The sequence below is a fragment of the Gadus morhua genome, chromosome 16 (assembly GCF_902167405.1).
Source record: "Gadus morhua chromosome 16, gadMor3.0, whole genome shotgun sequence".
NCBI lineage: Eukaryota > Metazoa > Chordata > Actinopteri > Gadiformes > Gadidae > Gadus > Gadus morhua.
The window spans coordinates 22,197,546-22,219,242 of record NC_044063.1 but is presented as its reverse complement, the minus strand read 5'-3'; the positions used below and the strand labels follow the sequence as shown (position 1 = coordinate 22,219,242).

Below are 21,697 nucleotides of genomic sequence, written 5' to 3'. Positions count from 1 at the left end.
GTTGTTCACCTTTATTGAAACATGGAATTGAATTGTTTATTTGATCCACAATCAGGTCTCTCATACACAGATGAGTGCTGTTCTTCCTGAGGTCAAAAGTTCCAAATTGCATATCCTATTTTACATAAAATCATGCATGCACACAGCATACAAGAACAAAAACATTCAACTAAAGGAGGAAATAAATCATTACTTGATTTAAGTTGGTTAAGATTATTCTGAGAAAGAGAAAAACATAATTTATCACCAAATTCAATTAGAATTGAAAGGTCATTTTACTTGTTTCATTTACCAAAAACGCGGAAGAGAATTCCAAGCTACCATTGCTCTGTAGTGTAGTGTTCTCTGTCCGGCCCCTGTTTTATAGACAAGGAGTAGAAATCTCCTCTCAGATGACTGGCGTGTAGAGTAATTGTGCATATAACAAAACATCGAAGCTATTAAACAGGCTTACAGGACTCTTTGCTGTTATTATATTTCTTAAAAAGCTGACTAGAGAGTAGTGTAACCTAAGTTGAACTGGTAGTTCAACTTATTCAGCATCTCACATACTCTAGTTCTGTATGAGCAGTTGAGCACTATACGAGCAGCTTTGTTTTGAGCTACCTGTAGCTTATTACGATTGTTTTCTGGGGTCTCATTTATAAAACTGTGCGTGGGATCGTTACCAAAAATGTGCGTACGCCCAGAAGCCAAGTTTTGCGTGCGCCAAAAAATATTCAGATTTATAAAACACTGCGTACGCACACCTGTACGCAATCTTTGCTTTATAAATCACATAATGACTACAATTGTGCGCAGCTGAATCAGCTTAAGCTGATTCAGGTATTATTAGGGTAATTAGGGAACATAACGATTTATTGGTAGGCTACATAAAAATATGTAACTCTATGTCAGACCACTTCTTTTTTAATTCTGGGACTGTGCGCTCCGTGCTACTGACAGAGTTCACTGCTGCAGCAACATGTTGCCACTCACTCTGCTTTTTGTTGTTGGCGATTCCAATCCCGTGACCGCCGAACAAAACTACCTTTCGGGCCTCCATCTCACCCACAAGTGTCTCCACTTCAACCTCCGTGAAATTTCGCTTTTTTGATTTTCTCAGTACTTCTGCCATTGTTTCCAACAAGACATAATACCGGCATCTGAGTCTGTTTTATATGCAGATCGCATTCATGAGGTCATTTGCATTGACCATTTATGGTTAAAAAGGGGCGTGTAGAGGGCGGAACGTGAAGCTGATTCAGCTGCGCACAATTATAGTCAGTATGTGATTTATAAAGCAAAAATTGCGTACAGGTGTGCGTACGCAGTGTTTTATAAATCCGAATATTTTTTGGCGCACGCAAAACTTGGCTTCTGGGCGTACGCACATTTTTAGTAACGATCCCACGCACAGTTTTATAAATGAGACCCCAGGGGCCTCATGTACTAAGACTTGCGTGGATTTCATACTGAAACTTGGCGTACGCCAAAACCCAGAAACTGTCTTACACACAAATAAATTCAGAATGTATCAAAGTGTGCGAACGCATGGATCCAAGCACGTTTCTTTTGTACATCTCAATCAACGTGGAATTGAGCGCATATGCCGAGGTGCCAAACTCCTCCCTGTCCACGCCCTCATTTAAATATGCAATTTCATTTAAATAGGCCTCTGGACCTGAGAATCACCTCTTAATCCGATCACCTGGCACCATGAACAGAGGCAAAAAACGAAACTTCACGGAGTCCGAGCTCGAGATTTTGCTCCACGAGGTAGAAATGCGCAAGCATATTTGGAACCCTGTCAACAGGGATAAATGCAAAACAAAAGAGAAGTGAGTGGGAGCGTGTTTGCGAGGCCGCCAATGCAGTGGGGTCTCAGCAGCGCACACACTCTGAAATTAAAAAAAAGTGGTCAGACCTCAAGGTGGAGGTAAAGCGGAGGGTTTCTGCCCACCGCCGAAGCGTGACCGCAACAGGAGGGGGGACGGGAGTGGGGGAACTCTCCCCCTTCGATTTGAGAGTGGCCGCTTTGATCGGTGACACCAGTGGCGTAGCCAGAAACTAGTGGTGTTCCTGTTTTTTTTTTTTCAAATTTATTAACTCCAAAATAATACATTAACTATGTATTTTAACAGAGAACAAATGCAACCGCTGCAAAACATAAAGGGACGCAGTGCCCAGAGATGAAGAACACATAGAACGTGTGCGCATACTCATGGAGCCATACTATTACGCATGGTTAACAAACCCATTTAATCAGTATCTGAACAACACCGCTGCTGGGTTAAGAATGTAACGTATTTGCTGCTATATTTGCGCTGCAACTGAATTCACAGGGCAAGGCGGCGTGGCTCGGCTTTGAATGCATTAATTATCTCATATTAATGCATTAATGCATATGAGGCCGGTCTGGACTCATATTAATCTCATATGATGATTCTGTTCCACACAGCTGGCATGGCTCGGCTCAGGGTGGACTGGCACACTCCTGACCGATCGGCCAGCTCCCGCTGGAAGGCCCCTGTTGCCAGGAACCCCAGCGTGGTCAGCACCTGTGTGGGCACGGACAACCCCTGGCTCCTGGCTGTGTGGCGCTCTAGGGCCGGCCGCAGCTCTGCGCACAGCTCCAGTAATACTGGCCTGGGGAAACGAAATCGGCTCATGAGCCAATCATCATCATTTGCGAGTAAGTCCTCGCGTTCCCTAAATATACGTTCCCTTCGGATTTGACCATTTGCGATGTCCTCTAACAACGCTAACGCAGCCATTTTTAAAACAATTTTCTTCATCCATTGCGCATGCTTTTATAGCCACCCATATAATTGCAAGGTGTGTTAATCGTTCATTAGTGTGTCTATGATGTGCAAATCACTCTGATGAGTCATGGTTTTCACCTTTTTTCCCAGTTTCCCAGCGTCACCTCTAAGGCCCCGTCCACACGAAGCCGATTTCATGGCGAAACCGCAAAGGTCTTGTACGGTTCGGCCTTCCGTCCACACGAAGCCGGCGAATCCGCTGACCGAAACCGCAAACTTCTGAAACCACCCTCGGAGGTGGTTTCAAATCTACCCGGTTTCGTTTTGGTTTCGTGTGGACGCCTGAAACTGACTGAAACCGCAAACCATGACGTCATCGCCCCACCCCTCGACCTCCTAGCCAATGGCTCTTAAGCCCGCGGAGTCTCAGAAATCACAACAAAAAAGATGATGGAGGACTACAAGCTTGTAATCGTTCTGCAGCATATCATGTCCCTTGTTGGGTTGCTACGCCATTATTTATTGAGAATCTAGTTCGCCATCGTAGAAGAGCTGTTTGTTTGTTTTGTTAGTGGTTCGGGGGGCAGCCTTTATGCGCATGCTCGTCTCTTCTTCTTCTGGATTTGTGTACCAGAAGCAGCGCCCCTTATGGGCCTGGAATGTTTACTACAGCGTTTCTACAGATCTATCCGGTTTCGCTTGGCTTCGTCTTTACGGAGATACTTCGAAACCGGATAGATCGAAACCGTAACGGTTTCGCCCATTTCGGCTTCGTGTGGACGGGGCCTAAGGCCCCGTCCACACGAAGCCGATTTCATGGCGAAACCGCAAAGGTCTTGTACGGTTCGGCCTTCCGTCCACACGAAGCCGGCGAATCCGCTGACCGAATCCGCAAACTTCTGAAGCCACCCTCGGAGGTGGTTTCAAATCTACCCGGTTTCGTTTTGGATTCGTGTGGACGCCTGAAACCGACTGAAACCGCAAACCATGACGTCATCGCCCCCCCCCCCCCCCCCCCCCCCCCCCCCCCCCCCCCCCTTCGATCCTCTAGCCAATGACTGTTAAGCCCGCGGAGTCTCACCCTTTATGCGCATGCTCGCCTCTTTTCTTATTTATTTTCCTTCTGGATTTCTGTAGCAGAAGCAGCGCCCCTTATGGGCCTGGCTTGTGTACTACAGCGTTTCTACAGGTCTACCCGGTTTCGCTTGGCTTCGTCTTTACGGAGATACTTCGAAACCGGATAGATCGAAACCGTAACGGTTTCGCCCGTTTCGGCTTCGTGTGGACGGGGCCTAATAAGTGTCGCCAAAGGAACAATAGCTGTAGAAACGTGCGTACGACAGCTCTGGAGCTGGCGTGGGGACCGCACATTTTTACGGTCATTTCACGTTTTGTACATCTGAACTTGAGCGTGGAAAAGGACGTACGCCACGTTTTTGTGCGTACGCAACCTTAGTACATGAGGCCCCAGGTCATTTGGCTGTCAATCAGCACACCTATAGCTTAACTTCGGTGACTTGTTTGATTTCTTTATCATCTAGTTTTAGATGCAGTTTCGGCTCTACTCTCCCCCCCCGTTTAGGCAAGGCAAGGCAAGGCAACTTTATTTGTATAGCACTTTTCATACACAAGGCAGACTCAAAGTGCTTCACATATAAACATTGTCATACAATAGAGCGTAATACTATGCATTTTGGTTTTTTTATGTTAAGTACCATTTTATTTATGTTAACCCATTTCCTTATCAGCACTAGCTCTTAATTTGGAACCTTTTCAAGATCTCTTGGTGTCAGCGCTGATGAATAAATGGTTGAGTCATCTGGGTACATAGCAATAGATGCATTGTTTAGAATTAGAGGTAAATCATTTGTAAATATTGAAAATAAAAGTGGCCCTAACCAACTCCCTTGCGGCACTCCACAGCTCATAACCCTCATTTCTGAAAATCCACCATTAAAGTACACACAGTATTTTCTATTTGCAAGATAACTATTGATCCAGGCAACAGAACCCTTATCAAAACCATAACAGCACAGTTTATTTACTAATAATCTATGGTCAAGAATATCAAAAGCGGCACTGAAGTCTAATAAAACAGAACCAACAATCGTACCTGCGTCAATTTCTTTCAGCCAGTCGTCAGTCATTTGGGTTAGCACTGTAGCTGTGGAGTGCCCCTTTCTGTATGCATGTTGATGAGCTGTGTTCAAGTCATTTATATAGAAATAATTTTATATTTGCTCATATACTATTCTTTCCATGATCTTGCTTATGGTTGGTATAATGCTTATTGGTCTACTATTATTCCCTGAGAAATTTTCTTTATTATTCTTTGGCAGTGGGATGATTTTAGCAATCTTCCAGTCTGCTGGGCAAATTGATTTTTCAAAACTTAAATTAATTATATGGCAGATAGGCAGAGCCAAGATATCTGCAACAGGTTTAAGCAACCTCACATCCAGGTTATCAAAACCCGCTCGTTTGTCCTTACTGAGTTTCAATAATTTTTCTACAGTGGACACCTTGACTTTTTCAAAGTGGAAACTACAACATTTATTCTTCATCAATTTGTTTAAGCCTGGATGAGAGCTCTAGACCCTTATTTTCTCCCTTCATACCATCATTTAATTTCTGGATTTTATCACGAAATAAACACTTAAATAGTTAGCAATTTCATCTGGTTTGGTGATAAAATTGCCTCTGCCTCTAAGAAGGACGGGGTAGATCTACAATTTTTTCCCATTAGTTGATTAATAACATTCCACATGGTCTTGCTATCGATACTACTATTACTAATTCTCTTATGTTAGTACATTTTCTTCTTGGTTTTATTCAACATTGTTACAAAGTTTCTTAGTTTACGATACATACTCCATTCTCGTTCACCACCCGATTGTATTGCCACTGCCTTGGCTCTATCCCTCTCCATCATGTGTGCTTTAACTCGCTGATCTAACCAAGGAGACATTGGGCCCTATCTTGCATCCGGCGCAAGTGACTGAGGCCCCGTCCACACGAAGCCGAAACGGGCGAAACCGTTACGGTTTCGATCTATCCGGTTTCTATGTATCTCCGTAAAGACGAAGCCAAGCGAAACCGGATAGATCTGTAGAAACGCTGTAGTAAACATTCCAGGCCCATAAGGGGCGCTGCTTCTGGTACACAAATCCAGAAGAAGAAGAGGCGAGCATGCGCATAAAGGCTGCCCCCCGAACCACTAACAACACAAACAAACAGCTCTTCTACGATGGCGAACTAGATTCTTAATAAATAATGGCTTAGCAACCCAACAAGGGACATGATATGCTGCAGAACGATTACAAGCTTGTAGTCCGCCATCATAATTTTTGTTGTGATTTCTGAGACTCCGCGGGCCTAAGAGCCATTGGCTAGGAGGTCGAGGGGTGGGGCGATGACGTCATGGTTTGCGGTTTCAGTCGGTTTCAGGCGTCCACACGAAACCAAAACGAAACCGGATAGATTTGAAACCACCTCCGAGGGTGGTTTCAGAAGTTTGCGGTTTCGGTCAGCGGATTCGCCGGCTTCGTGTGGACGGAAGGCCGAACCGTACAAGACCTTTGTGGTTTCGCCATGAAATCGGCTTCGTGTGGACGGGGCCTTAGGCACTGGCGCATGTGTTGTTGCTAGTTTACAACTGGCACAGAGCGTTCTTTTCCCACCACCGCCACTCGCCGGTAAATTAGGCCCCGTCCACACGAAGCCGATTTCATGGCGAAACCGCAAAGGTCTTATACGGTTCGGCCTTCCGTCCACACGAAGCCGGCGAATCCGCTGACCGAAACCGCAAACTTCTGAAACCACCCTCGGAGGTGGTTTCAAATCTATCCGGTTTCGTTTTGGTTTCGTGTGGAAGCCTGAAACCGACTGAAACCGCAAACCATGACGTCATCGCCCCACCCCTCGACCTCCTAGCCAATGGCTCTTAGGCCCGCGGAGTCTCAGAAATCACAACAAAAATGATGATGGCGGACTACAAGCTTGTAATCGTTCTGCAGCATATCATGTCCCTTGTTGGGTTGCTAAGCCATTATTTATTGAGAATCTAGTTTGCCATCGTAGAAGAGCTGTTTGTTTGTGTTGTTAGTGGTTCGGGGGGCAGCCTTTATGCGCATGCTCGCCTCTTCTTCTTCTGGATTTGTGTACCAGAAGCAGCGCCCCTTATGGGCCTGGAATGTTTACTACAGCGTTTCTACAGATCTATCCGGTTTCGCTTGGCTTCGTCTTTACGGAGATACATAGAAACCGGATAGATCGAAACCGTAACGGTTTCGCCCGTTTCGGCTTCGTGTGGACGGGGCCTCAGGGATTGATCATGCGCCCCAAGGGGCGGTTCGGCGGAAGGAGGAGGCGTGTTCTGGCGCAAACGGTATTTTGCCGTTTCTGAATACCATTGCGCTACTAACCAGGAAATACCTGGTTTAAAGTCAGTGGCGCGTTGTTCAGATGCTATTTTAAGGGCGCATGCATATGTAACAGACTGTTCGGCGTTTAGTCTGGAAAAGGAGGTGTGTCCCTCGTGAGTTGCTGTAAGGGGGGAAGTTGACTGTTGATGTGTTGTGTGTGGGGGAGGGGTGATTAAAGTGAAGCCGAGTGGGCTGCTGAACGCACTACCTCGTCTCTGGTCCCGGTCTTTGTTTTATATAATAATTAGTATCGTTGAACCCAGAACGCTCGGCTACATTGGTGGCAGCGGTGTTCTTCAGTGAACCGCTGATTGTGTTTAGTTGAGTATTTTGTCTGCTGCGGCGCCTTGTCGGTGTTAGTTTTAGTTTCAGTTAGTTATTGGTTTAGCTGCCCCAGTATAGCTAGCTGGCTGACCGCACGTGGTGCGTGATAGAAGGTTGACATGTGGAGCGCAGACGAGGACCCTTTTAAACCCAGTGCAAGCATGCTGGGCAGATACTCGCCGGGCGGAGCTGTAAAGATCGACCTGCCTGCTCCTTTTACCGGGGACGGGAGCCAGAGTTTCCTTAGCTGGGCGAGGCAGTTGGAGGTGGCCGTCGGCGCCACGGCAGGGGGCGGCCACGGCTGTACGGAAGAGCTGGTGAGGATTCTTCCCACTCGCCTCAGCAAGTCCGCTTTTCTGCTGTGGGACAGTCTTCCTGATGCGACCAAGTTGGATTATGCGGCGATTAAAGAGAGGCTGGGAGCAGCGTTTGGACAGAGACAATTAATGGACCGGTTCAGAGCAAGCCTGTCAGCCCGTGTGCGTGCTTCTGGTGAAAGTCTGGAGGTGTACGCTGCTGATGTGAGCCGGCTGGTCACAGAGGCATTTCCGGATTATGGTGGTGTTGCACAGAGGGAGGAGAAGTTTCGGCGTTTCCCGGCTGGTCTTGACCCGGCTTTGAAGGCCAAGTGTTTGGAGATGGGCGCCACGGACCTGGAGGAGGCTTTACACGTGGCGGAGCGATGTGAGAACGCCAGAATGACCCTACAGAGAGACTGCGTGAGTACTGCTGCTGCTGCCTACGGTGGTGGGGGCCCATCTGTACAGTCCGTGTCAGTCTCTGATGGTCTCCAGAGAGCTGTTGAAAAGCTAACTGAGGACATGCACACCATGAGAGTGGGAATGAAAGAACTTTGTGAGGAAAATCGGAGGCTGAGGTCGGGGGATGCTGACACAAGGGGGCGAAGGTTTCGCTCGCCCTCAGGAGGAGGCTGTAACTGTACCTGTGGCGAGTGGGGCTGCCAGTTGAGAGGCTCTCGTGAGGAACACCGTGGCCGCTCCCCCGAGCCTGGGCGGTCCCCACGCCAGGGGGGTTTTCCGTCTCGTGGCTATCGTTCAGATCCGTCTGGGATGCCCTCCAGGCCGCCTGGGGGTAGAAGCCCTAGCCCGAACTGGTGTGCCCGACGTGAGGACGAGCCCAGGCGACGTGAGGACGAGCCCAGGCGACGTGAGGACGAGCCCAGGCGACGTGAGGACGAGCCCAGGCGACGTGAGGACGAACCCAGGCGACGCGGCGTGCACTTCCTGCCACGACAGCAGGATGCTGACAACGGCCATCAGGGAAACGGCCGGTAGCTGGTGTCGAGGCCCAAACGCCAGCTACTCCTATGGTGGGTCCCTTGAGCCATGACTTTTCCAATGACATTGCTTGTATGGATTATACTGGCCAATCAACTTCTTTCATCAGGGGTGTGGTTGAAGGCACAGAGGTTCTCATGTTGGTGGACTCCGGGGCCTCGGTGTCACTGATTAGTGCAGACTTCCGTATGTCAGTCCCTGCCCTGCGAAACAGGCCTCTGAAAAATAACTATATTGACTCTCGGGCAGTTAATGGACAAAAATTAGACACACTGGGTACCAGTGAGATCACCTTCCGTCTGGGCCCGACCTGCTGGCAGCACACTTTCCATGTGCTAAGGGAATCCACTCAGTGTGTTCTACTCGGACTGGACTTTCTGGCTAAGAATCATGCATTGTTGGATTTGGGGCGAGGGGTTTTACAACTATGGGACGTTTCTGTTCCCCTGCTTCAGGGTGGAGAGTTGGTCCCAAGTTGTTGTAACGTATCCCTCGCTGACGTCATGACCATTCCTCCGCTGAGTGAGGCTCTGGTGCCAGTGAACATTCTCACTCCTGCTGGAGCTAGTCAACCTGCTGCAGACTTTCAGGGATATCTGGAGCCTAACATCCCAGAAACAACGGGGCTGGTGGTTGCTCGTACAGTGAGCAGTGTGAGGAATGGTGTGACCTCAGCCCGCATCCTCAATCCCACAGGGGAGGCGGTTGAACTCAGGCAGGGTCTACACCTGGGTGAGTTTTACCCAGTCGGAAAGGGAGACATTTTAGTGCCGCCTCGTGTCGTCGACAATCATCCAGCTGTGCCGCCGGCTGCTGCAGGCCCTGTCTCCTTAGAGGAGTCTCCTGTTACGGCTGAGCAGAGGGCCAAGCTGGCTGAGTTGCTGCAGAGGTTCACTGATGTCTTTAACCTGGGCGACAGAAACACGGGCAGGTGCACCCTGATCAAACACCATATAAGAACTGGGGACCACCCCCCTGTGAAGCAGCGTGCTTATCGTGCAGCACCTGGGAAACGGACAGAGATTGAACGTCAGGTGGCTGAACTGCTGGCTGATGGAGTTGTGGAAGAGAGTTGTAGCCCCTGGGCATCTCCAGTGGTGCTTGTGAGGAAGAAAGGGGGACAGTGGAGGTTCTGCATTGATTATCGTCGGCTGAATGCAGTGACGATCAAAGACTCACACCCCCTCCCGCGAGTGGATGATAGCCTAGATGCTCTGGCTGGCTCGGCCTGGTTCAGCACGCTTGACTTTTCGAATGGCTACTGGCAGGTAGAGATGGCTGAGGAGGATCGCGAGAAGACAGCTTTCACGACTGGCCGGGGCCTGTATCAGTGGCGGGCTATGCCTATGGGTCTGACCAATTCTCCAGCCACGTTTCAACGAATGATGGAGCTCATTCTGAGGGGCCTGCCATGGCACATTTGTGTGATATATCTGGATGATATACTGATTTACAGCCGTACATTCTCAGACCATCTCCTTCATTTGGATGAAGTCCTTTCTAGGATCCAGCTGGCGGGCCTGAAGTTGAATTCCAAGAAATGCCACTTTGCCAGGGACCATGTCGTGTTTTTGGGCCACGTGGTCTCCAGGGATGGTCTCCAACCAGACCCGCGGAACACTGATAAGGTGAGAACTTGGCCAACCCCCTGCACCCCGTCAGAGGTCAGGGCCTTTGTGGGTCTATGCTCCTATTATAGGAGATTTGTGCGTAATTTCTCCCAGCACGCTGCACCACTGAACCGGCTGGCAGGGAAGAATGTGCCCTTTGAGTGGTCGGCTGAGTGTGAGGCGGCGTTCACCTACCTCAGGCAAGTGCTTACATCTTCTCCGGTAGTTACGCTACCTAACTTTGCACTTCCTTTCAAGGTGTACACCGACGCCTCTAAAGACTCGGTTGGGGCAGTGCTAGCGCAGGATGAAGAGGGTTGTGAGAAGGTGATTGCCTACGCAAGCCAGGCCCTCACACACACACAGAAGAGATGGTCCACCTTTGACAGGGAACTATGGGCTGTGGTGTGGGCAGTCCGTGAGTTCAAACACTATGTGGGACTATCCACGTTCTGCATCATCACTGACCATCGCCCTCTGCTGGGCCTTAGGCGCATGGCCATTGATAATGACCCTACTGGACGGAGGTGTAGGTGGGTGCTGGAGTTGGACCCGTTTGACTGGGTCATGGTCCACAAGGATGGCGCCCGCCACAAAAATGCGGACGCTCTGTCCCGCCGACCCGTGTCTCCAGACTTTGTCGAGCCAGATGCTCCTTCAGCCGGGCTTTGCGCCGTGGCCTCAGTGGAGGTGTCTGACCACTCTCCGCCTGCAGACGGGGCACAAACAGAGCCAGTTCCGGTGTATTCACTTAGTGGTGGTGGAGCTGAATTGCGGTCAGCACAGCGTGAAGACCCTGACATTAGTGCTGTGTTGTCTTGGTTGGAGCAGGGCAGAGTGCGGCGGCCTCGTAGACTCCCCGGGGGTTCCTCTGCCAGCTTGAGGAAGTTATGGACTGAGTTCCACCGTCTGTCGGCAATGGAGGGGCTGCTGTGCCGCACGGCGTTGCCTGAAACCACGGGAGAGAAGCAAATTCAGGCTGTTGTTCCTGCAGCCATGGTGCCGGAGATCCTTCAACAGTTGCATGGGGGGCCGGCTGCTGCACACTTTTCCGCTGAACGTGTGTGGGAGAAAGCCAAGCAATCTTGCTACTGGCCCTTCATGTTGAGGGACATAAGACGGTGGTGTGAGCAATGCAGGGCCTGTCAGACTCGCAGGAGCCCAGTCCCAGGGCCGAGGGCTCCTATGGGAGGGTCCCAAGTTGACCGTCCTCTGCAGAGGGTGGCCGCAGACATTCTGGAGCTGCCCATGACATCTCGGGGGAACAGGTACATCTTAGTGGTCGAGGACTACTTTACAAAGTTTGTTGCCCTGTATGCCTTACCGAATCAGACCGCACACTCAGTCGCGCGCTGCCTTTTTGAGGATTATGTGTTGGTGCATGGTGTTCCAGAAATCCTGCATACCGACCAGGGCCGGCAGTTCGAAGCAGAGGTGATTCAGAGCCTCTGTCAATGGCTGGGGATTAAGAAAACACGCACCACTGCCTATAATCCCAAATCTGATGGCATGGTGGAGCGTCACAACCGGACTCTGATCGATCAGCTGGCAAAGATGTTGCTTTCGCATGGAGGTGAATGGGACACTTATGTGAAGCAAGTCGCATTTGCATACAACTCCTCTAAACATGCCAGCACCCGGTTCACCCCCTTCTACCTAATGCATGGACGTGAGGCCCGGGTTCCTGCTGACGTGCTGGTGCCTGCTGGTGATCTGGACTCCCGGGGCACCGGGTCCCAGATGGATTATGCATCCACCATTGCAGAGCGACTGGAGTCAGCCTTCGGCGCAGCCAGGCTTAACTCTGCGGAGGCTCGCGAGAGACAGAAACTGTACCATGACCAGAGTAGCTGCCACCGTCCCTTTAGTGTAGGTGGGCTGGTGTGGCTGAATAACCCCACGGAGAGGCGTATGAAGCTGGCACCGCACTGGAAGGGCCCATATCGGGTCGTGCAAGTGCTGGTTTCTGGTGGGGAGGCTGCACTAACATATCGCATTATCAGCGCTCTCGACCCGATGGAGCGGGCTCAAGTGGTTCATCATGACAGACTGAAACCGTACACTCTGCCATTGCCGGCACAGACTGTTCCTGCCACTCCTGTTGCCGTTGGTTCTCCTCCTGTGGTCGAGTCTTCGCTCCCACAGAGCAGGGATCAGCCTCGGGCTGGTGAGTTGGACAATGGACTGGGTGGGAACTTACCGGAGCTCAGGTCCGGACAGTCTCGCGGCGGGCGAGTGGTGCGGCCTCCGTCCCATTTGCAGGACTTTGTCATGTTTTGAAGTTATGGTGTTCTGGATTTGTTAATGCAGTGGAAGTTTGCTTGATAAAAAAAAAAAGGTTTGAATTGATGAAAAGGTGAAATGTACGGTGAAAACAAATGAGTTCATTGTATTGTTTTTGTTAATTTTGTTTCAGGTTGGGTTTATGTGTTTAGCCTCAAGGTGTTGCACAAATGTTTGGCTGCATTGGTTGTATGTTTGGGTCACTGGTTACAGGGTGACTGTATAGTTTGCGCTTAACAACTGCTTAGAGGATTTGGAATTCAGGTGTTTGATGTATGTTCTGATTATTTGTGTTGCCTATATTGTTGTTCTGTTGGAGTTACAGCAGATGGGGATTTGGGGGGATATTCTCCCCATGTTTTTTTTTTTTGTTCAGGTGAAACGTGGACGTTTCTTATTGAGGAGGGGACGTGTGTAACAGACTGTTCGGCGTTTAGTCTGGAAAAGGAGGTGTGTCCCTCGTGAGTTGCTGTAAGGGGGGAAGTTGACTGTTGATGTGTTGTGTGTGGGGGAGGGGTGATTAAAGTGAAGCCGAGTGGGCTGCTGAACGCACTACCTCGTCTCTGGTCCCGGTCTTTGTTTTATATAATAATTAGTATCGTTGAACCCAGAACGCTCGGCTACACATACATGCGCCCTTAAAATACGCATACGGATTGCTTGTGCACCTCGCGCATACACTTTGCTTCTCCCATCTACCTAGCCGCACATTCTTGGTAAATTATTTGGGAAAGAACAGCTGATGCAGCGGTAATAAGTTGTACTTTTAAATCAATGCATCTGCAAACACCGTAGGCAGCAAACACATATTTTCTTGACAGAGACATCGTGTAGGCCTACATGCCCATAAGGATAGGATTGATGAGTATTTGATCGTGAAAAACATTGTTTTACCGCGAGTGAGTGTTAAAAAGAATGAATGAATGCGGGCGCGCGTGTGTGCTCTGTTTAAACACACGCAAACTAAACACGTAACGCATAATACAATCAATGGCAATGTCTATTACCGCGGGGACACATGCATATTAGGATAGCATACAATACTGATAAGAAACAATGTTTATAATGTATTGCGTATGTGGCAGCACGAGCTATGGAGTGATGCCCCTTTTCTTAAGGCAGTATCGGTAGCATTAATTATTGCCAGACAACGCCACCCTGGGAATTTCACCCAGAGATTTATTTTAAGTGGACTAGCACAAATGAAGGAAAGGCACTGAGGTCCGTTATGCAATGAGGCAGAGACGATCTGTTCAATCATACAAAAATACTTTTATTTATACAAAATGTCTGTTCTTAAAACTAGAGAATTACTCACTAAGGAGGGAAATTGGGTGCTGAGATCCAATCAGTGCTGAGACCTACTGTGAACACCTGCATCCAAAGGAAAGGGGGTCCCAGGAACACCACACGTAAAACAAATGAAAAATAAACCAAATGCAAACACAATACAAAAGGGACACCGTGACCAGGACACCAGTCCACCACCGTAGGCTCAGCACCTGAATTGAGGGGGATCGCAGAGCAACCAGTTAGAAAACATAATGGAAACAAAATAATAATAAGAGAAATTAATTAAATAAACAAAAACTATAAGTAAACAAGGAGAAATCAGCAAAAACTCTTACATAACATACACACTTTAATATGTAGTGGCACCAACTAAACAAAAGAGATAGCGACACAACAGGAAAAGGAACAAACTATCGCTAGCCGAATGAACGGCAAAGCGATCGGGTCCGAGCTGGCCCTGGCAAGGCGGTAATAACGTGCAAGCAAAGCAGCAGTGGTTTTTACAGGTGGATTGGCCGCCGCTGCGCCGCTACTGTCGGCCACCCAATCGGGCAGTCCCGGCCAACGTGACGTGGAGCAGGGAACGGGACGCTATACAAAAGCGACAGTTCAGTAGGCGGCATCGGCTATGTATCGATGAGCAGCGCGCAGCCAGCAGCAACATCCAAGTGAGCCCTATCACTGCACAGAAGCGGAAATAGACGCACAGGAGCTACGTGTCCCAGCCTCCGGCAAGCAAGAGCCTGTCACCGCACGGAAGCGGAAATGGACGCCCAGGCGCAACGTGACCCAGCCTGCGGCAAGCAAGATGCCGACAGGCGCTCTACGCCCGCCTTTATAGATAGTCTCCCACCGTGATTGGCTGGGACTGCCGCACAGCTGACAGTCACCATGACAACAAACTACATATTGCCACACGTATATCATTAAATAGAACCACAGTTACCGCATATCATATGTTATATCATATACGTTTCTTTGCCGAAATTTATTTGAGGACTCAGTATTTCTGAAGTTGGTGAAGAAAACCCCTTATTCCATGTGTGAATTAGGCCATATTATTTGGCAATAAACTGAGCCATTTGCAGTTTCAAATTCATGTGCATCTGTCTCATCGGAGACTGCCGACGCGCTGTCAAAATATCAACTCGTCCGATTCAAATGCGCTCATGGCTCTTAAAGGGGATGGGAGCTGGCACTCTCATTGGTTTGTTGGACGTTACGCCCAAACCACACCTACGGGTAACTAGGCTGCTTCAGACCAACCCTTTTGACACTTGCGCCGCGACGCAAGTGTCATTTATCCGCCTGTAAAATAGCGATAGCGCCGTAGAACCGCCCACAAAGCTACTTGCGCTTTGCGCTTCCCACTTGCGTTTCAGACCGTTAAAATAGGGCCCCATGGTGTGTTTCGCACCGTTAACTTCCTGACAGGAGCTTGTTTATTCACGATTGGGAGTAATAAACTGTCAAACGCACGCAGAGCAAGATCAGGGTCTTCCTTCTGTCTAACATCAGACCAGTCAACCTCTCTTACTTCATTACACTAGTTATATTCATTAAAGTTTTTAAAGATTCGTTTGAAAATAACTTTCTGACCCTGCTTGGGTATTTTCGTCTTTCTTCCAATAGCGATAAGGTTGTGGTCGCTGCAGCCTATGGGAATGGAAATTACTTTTGAACACAGCTCCGAAACATTTGTAAATATTAGATCAATACAAGTTGAGGATTTGACTCGATCAGCTTTACGGCATATTCTTGTAGGCTTCTTGACTACTTGTGATAGATTAATGAATCCTGAAGTACTCAATATTCTTCTCGGCCTGCTTGGTGTTTGCCATCAATGTAAGTACATTTTGGCTCCTGGGTTACAGCACACCTTGTTTTATGTGGATGGGTAGCAAAGGCCATCAACAGGACATTGGAGCAAGGAATCAAGCAAAGGCAAATGATGAGCATTGCCTTCCCAAGCCTTGACCGCTTGCCATGTATATGGACGCGTGGCGCTGTGGCACAAGGCAAGAAGAAGCACATCTGGACTGTGATCTGTCAGTGGAGTCGCTGGCAACAATTAGCGCAGGCAAGGCAAAAACAAGTATCAGGTGCTCATCGATAGCAAAATGTACAAGGGATTCTAGGGAACAAATAACACTTCACATTTATTTATCATCTATTTATTTGCATTTACAGACCGACGCACTTCAGGCACTGCAATGTGGCAGCCCTCGTCCACCTCATCATCTAATTGTCGCAACACTAGTTTGTTTATTCGGGTAGTCCCTTGTTCCGGTTCGATGGCCAGGGCGAATTTCGGCTTGGCAGCGGACACGAACAGGTAGTGCCCACTCCTCCCAATACAGTCCTTCATGTAGAACAAGAACCAGCAGTCAGTGTCGCCGACTGTCTCTGGAAGTTTATTCTGCAGTAGAGTAGAGGAAGAATAAGGATTATTACATACACATGTTACAATTACGACGCTTTTATCCAAAGCGACTTACATCGGTTGATACACACATTGACGGCTAAGTCAACCATACAAGGCGACAGCCAGCTCGTCAGGAGAAGTTTGGGTTAGGTTTCTTGCTCAGGGACACTTCAGCACTGAGCTAGGAGGAGCTAGGGATCGAACTAGCAACCTTTCGGTTTCAAGACAACAGCTCTACCTCCTGAGCTAAGCCGACCCACATACGTCCATATGTTACAGTATTATCTAGCAAAGGTTGTATGAGAAATTAAATCAGACATAGCCAGGTGAGTATGCATATCAAAATAGTTGGCTTCCTGATGTGTGGGTGCAGTGAAGAAATTGAAAGTACATCTGTACGACACATTTCTTCCTGATAAGTGTCTATCCAATGTATGTCACTATCATTATATTGGATGGTGGACCTTCTCCATGTTGAAACAGCCTTCATCCACACAGACCTCAGAGCAGTCCCTCTGGCCTCACACAGACCTCAGAGCAGTCCCTCTGGTCCTCAGAGCAGTCCCTCTAGCCTCACACAGACCTCAGAGCAGTCCCTCTGGCCCTCAGAGCAGTCCCTCTGGTCCTCAGAGCAGTCCCTCTGGTCCTCAGAGCAGTCCCTTTGACCTCACACAGACCTCAGAGCAGTCCCTCTGGGCCTCAGAGCAGTCCCTCTGGTCCTCAGAGCAGTCCCTTTGACCTCACACAGACCTCAGCCCTCAGAGCAGTCCCTTTGACCTCACACAGACCTCAGAGCAGTCCCTCTGGCCCTCAGAGCAGTTCCTCTGGTCCTCAGAGCAGTCCCTTTGACCTCACACAGACCTCAGCCCTCAGAGCAGTCCCTCACCATGATCTCCACCTTGATGTCGTTGCTGCCCTCCCGACAGGACACCACCTTGTACTTGCTCTCCTCCCTAACAGCCAGGGTGACGGCCCTTCCTCTAGCCTCAGAGTGGGGGGAGTCCGGGGTCTCGTTGAACGGTTGAACGATGAACTGACAGTCTGAAAGGAAGAAGAAGCGCACGTTATTCCGTCTGTCAGACCGTGTACTTCTTATTGATTAGTGTAGTTTTAATATATATGATAAGGAGTAGGTAAGCACTACCACCAGAATCACTAAGTACTGGTGTCAGTGTACCTTACTGTTGTGTGTGCAAACACTACGCGAAACACGGGAGCCTCATGAGTTCAACTGTTTACTCAAACTTATCCCAACGGACACACTCACCGGAAACACGTCATCCGTTACATTAAAATACAGGCATGCTATCAAAATACGGGCATGCCGTAAACACTGTCATGGATACATAACACTTACCAGGTCCTTCTTCCTCCTCGTTTAAATGCACAAAGTGACACTGTTCTCCAGTAACTGAGAGAAAGCAGTTGTCTTGGACTCGGAGCCAATGCTTGGCCTTGGATGTTGTGGCTATTTGATATGAATCACACTGCAAATCTGTATGAAAGATCAACATTAATGCAAATGTATAGCTTCCACACGTACTTATTGTCAATGGTATGGCCTGGGCCATTTAAATCGAGACTATCTGCAGACAAGTAATGACATTTTAACACATTAAACACATTACCTGTTTCATCGTCGTTAACTTCTCAGCACAGGACAGGGATGAGACAAAGCCAGATTGATTAGTGTCACTGTCACTGAACAAAGAGGGTGTGTAGACCTATGAAATCTAAACCTTTCAGTTTGAAAAAAATAAATACCTTGAAAATAGAAGTTGTCTCCAGATATCGCAACAAAAGTGCAGGGTAGACAAGAGTGATTGGTAGCCATTATCTGATGACAGAAATGTTCATTAGGGACGACAATCAAACAACACTTAATTTTTTATGAGGTGAGTGCTGCATGCAGCGCTCAACTATTCTTCTAAAATGGTATTCTTTATTTCGTTCTTTCTTATTCACTACAAACTGTGGGACCTATCTCCTTCCTCGAGCAAGGCGGTGGCCCTGCTCTGGAGCAAGTGATCCCAAAGCAGGACTGAGGACTCGTGGGTGGCCGAGCCCCAGGACAGGGCCTGGTTCTGAGGACCCCCCTGGTTGTGGTGGGGCTGATTGGAAAACATTCAATTGTTCTTCTTAAAGGAGAAATCCGGTGTAAAATGGATCTGGAATATGTTTAGTAAGATAACGAGTTGGAATGTTCTTCTGGGAGCAAAAAAACGCATATAGACGTCAAGTTGACCGGATTGAATTCACTGCGGGTCTCTCTTCTTATATCCATCTTACCAAAGATATTTTATCACTGTCCTTCTCAACACTGTCTGGTCTCACTAAAAGGCTAGCAGAACGAAACAGCACTATCGACGAGATACGTTATGCATAGAGAAGAAAGAAAACCGACGTTGAATTTGCAACAAATTATTCTTAATCTGCCGATATGGACACCTCAGAATTTTGCGGTTTTCGCTGTCTATAATGATGCATCTGTGGCTGCTGGTAATGCAACCACAAAGAAGCCTACTCTACGGGGCTATTTTCCTCATTATTATGTTTTTGTTTTTTATGTAACGGCACAGCGATCCGGGGCTATTCCCAAAGATCCGGGACAATAGCCATGAAGGCCCAGGTCTAACAACGCGCCTGCTGTGTACTACAGCACTTACGCATTTTCTGCAGGAAATGCATTTTCTAGTTTAGTATTAGGTAATCACAGAGTATCCTAGGATACCTATTGTTATTGTATGGTTGATGTATTCATATTAGGTATTCCCATGGCATGCTAATACGTTTTGTGTTGATAGATAAATCAAACCGTCAGTGTCATTAAGAATTGGTGCACAATTAAGTGCTACGCACCACTTCGACCGCAGGGGGCATACAATCCCACGTAAAACGGCCTTTGTGAAACCACTCGGATTCAGTCCATGTCGCGGAGCCCTAGTCCACACCAGAAGCGAATTGAGCTACCAAATCGCCGGAAGTCATTCACTTTCTATGGGCAAGAGCGACCAAAGCGACCAAAGCGACCAACGCTACCCGCGGCCAAAGTTGAGCGACCAGAGCGTCCAAAAAAAGTTCAAAACTGTTGAACTTTATGCAAATTACTATGACGCGTTTCAGCGGCAAAACACTGACAGCCAATCGGAACATTAACATTACAATATTTCATGGATGCAAGCCAAGACAATCAGTCTATATCTATAGCCTACACGACAACACACACCCACACACACAGGGGTGATTCTAGGTAGTGTGGGGGCCCTAGGCAGAGGATTGTTGACGGTGGAGCGATTGTTGAGGGGGGGGGGGGGGGGTGTATGGAGCGATTGTTGACGGGGGGGGGCGAAACAATTGCGGGGCCCCAGGCAGTTGCCTGGTATGCCTAATGCCACACACACACACACACACACACACACACACACACACACACACACACACACACACACACACACACACACACACACACACACAAACACGCGCACACACACACGTGCGCGCGCACACTTAATACACACTCGTAAAGCAACACTGACATAGGAGCCTGCATTGGCTAAAGTTGGCTAAGTTGTTGGGATGCACGTTATTTTATAAGAGGGAGAGGCAACGTTGTGCATTAGGCCTACAATGCAAACACGACAATAATTGGCACCATTCTGGCAATTATTCAGAAGAACAATGAGCTGAATAAATATAGCACACAATAGGCACACAAACAGTGCATTTGCAAATGAGAGCCTGCAGTATGACCGATCTTGTGACATTATTTACCCATACATCTAATACGACCAGACAGATACATCATTGAACACACAAAGTCCACAACAAGCCAAACATTCAACGGTGCGCTCTCTCTCGCACAATCACACAATCACTCAAACTACTCCAACTCCAAGGCTGGGCTGTTTCACTAAGACCACAACCAACCACAACTAACCCTGCAGTAGGCCTACCCATACGGCTGGTGGTGATTTTGGGTGGATGGGCTAACGAATGCATTACATTTATCAACACTTCACAGGACTCCAGACGCGATGAGGTCACCTTATATAGCCTAGCTCTGTTCATAACTTTCATGTAACGTGAATGATTTTTAAACAAGAATAAGGTGTAGAGAAAGGCGTTGTAGGCTAATGTTATGCAAGCCGACTGCTCCCCCTAGTGGGCTTGTGTGTGTATGGACTCGGGCAGTCAACACGTGCCCATTCACAGGAAAAAACCGAAGATATGTCATATATCCTGGGTTTTTCTGTCACTTTTTGGTGCTGTTGCTGCTTTAGGTTCTACCAAATTTTTAAACAATATGTTCTAAGCCAAGGTTTTTAATGATATTTTTTCATTTTACTGTAAAAGGTAGGGAGGGCTTAGCCATGTTAGCCCATTTATACCAGCCGTCCCTGTGCCTACCTATGCCCAACAATGCACAACAATCAGTTCTATACATTGCGTCTTTCTTCTGTGCGTCCGGCCGGTTAAGACCTTTCACCGAGCCATTCGGGCCGGATTGTGTCCTCTTTCCATACGGGGCGATCCGTGTCCGAGAAACACGGCCCCGCTGGGACAGGCTCTGCGGTATAGATGGGCTTGGAATACCTTTCGGTACCCTAGGACCAGGTTTATCAAGAGGCTATAATTTGTGGAAATATAGTAACACATTTCCTTACTTCATATATTGATTTTCAACAAATGCTGATGTTGAAACACAGGCAACTGAAAGGAGCGCTCAGTTGGAGAAGAAAAAAAGTCCTAATCTAATGTCCCACACGCACAACCCAATCCTGCGAGGGTACTCCTCAGTATGTAGTTATCTTACTAAATATATGATGACCTACAGCCTACCTTTCTCTATTAATTTCACATGAAAACAGTGTGCCTAAAACACCTCAGCATAAGTGCAACTTTTCAGCATGTTATGGTTTATGATACATTATTGTTAATCAATGATACTCGGATCAGTGAACAAAAAATTATGTAGTGCAGCAAGTAAATCAAACCGATAATATGCTGTAGAAGCCCTCGGATCATTCTGATGAACAACCACCGACAGTGCGTTAATAATTTAATGGTCCGATATGATGAACAATCACACGGAAGTAATTGCCTGCTTAAATATTCAAGTGTAGTGTGAGCACCATTAATGTCTAAGTACGCGACTGTAGGCCTAGCTTGAATCCTTCATTAGATAGAGAAAAGTTTGATTTAGGTCTTACCGCAGATCGTGTCTTGGCGATTATTGCAAACGATAGAGCATTTCCTCTTCATTCAGTATGCTGCTGTTACATACATCCGCCACTGG

The 21,697-nt window shown here is 48.0% G+C and overlaps 1 protein-coding gene across 1 annotated transcript; it reads right to left on the bottom strand.

Moving 5' to 3' along the window:
* Positions 1 to 16,134: 16,134 nt before the first annotated feature.
* Positions 16,135 to 21,697, bottom strand: LOC115528903 (uncharacterized). The gene is made up of 6 exons (XM_030337299.1): positions 21,612 to 21,697; positions 18,166 to 18,238; positions 18,030 to 18,047; positions 17,759 to 17,896; positions 17,288 to 17,442; positions 16,135 to 16,395 (listed from the first exon to the last, which is right to left on the bottom strand). Exons 2-6 carry the CDS (start codon positions 18,233 to 18,235, stop codon positions 16,147 to 16,149), a joined length of 630 nt encoding a protein of 209 aa, XP_030193159.1. The 5' UTR covers positions 18,236 to 18,238; positions 21,612 to 21,697; the 3' UTR covers positions 16,135 to 16,146.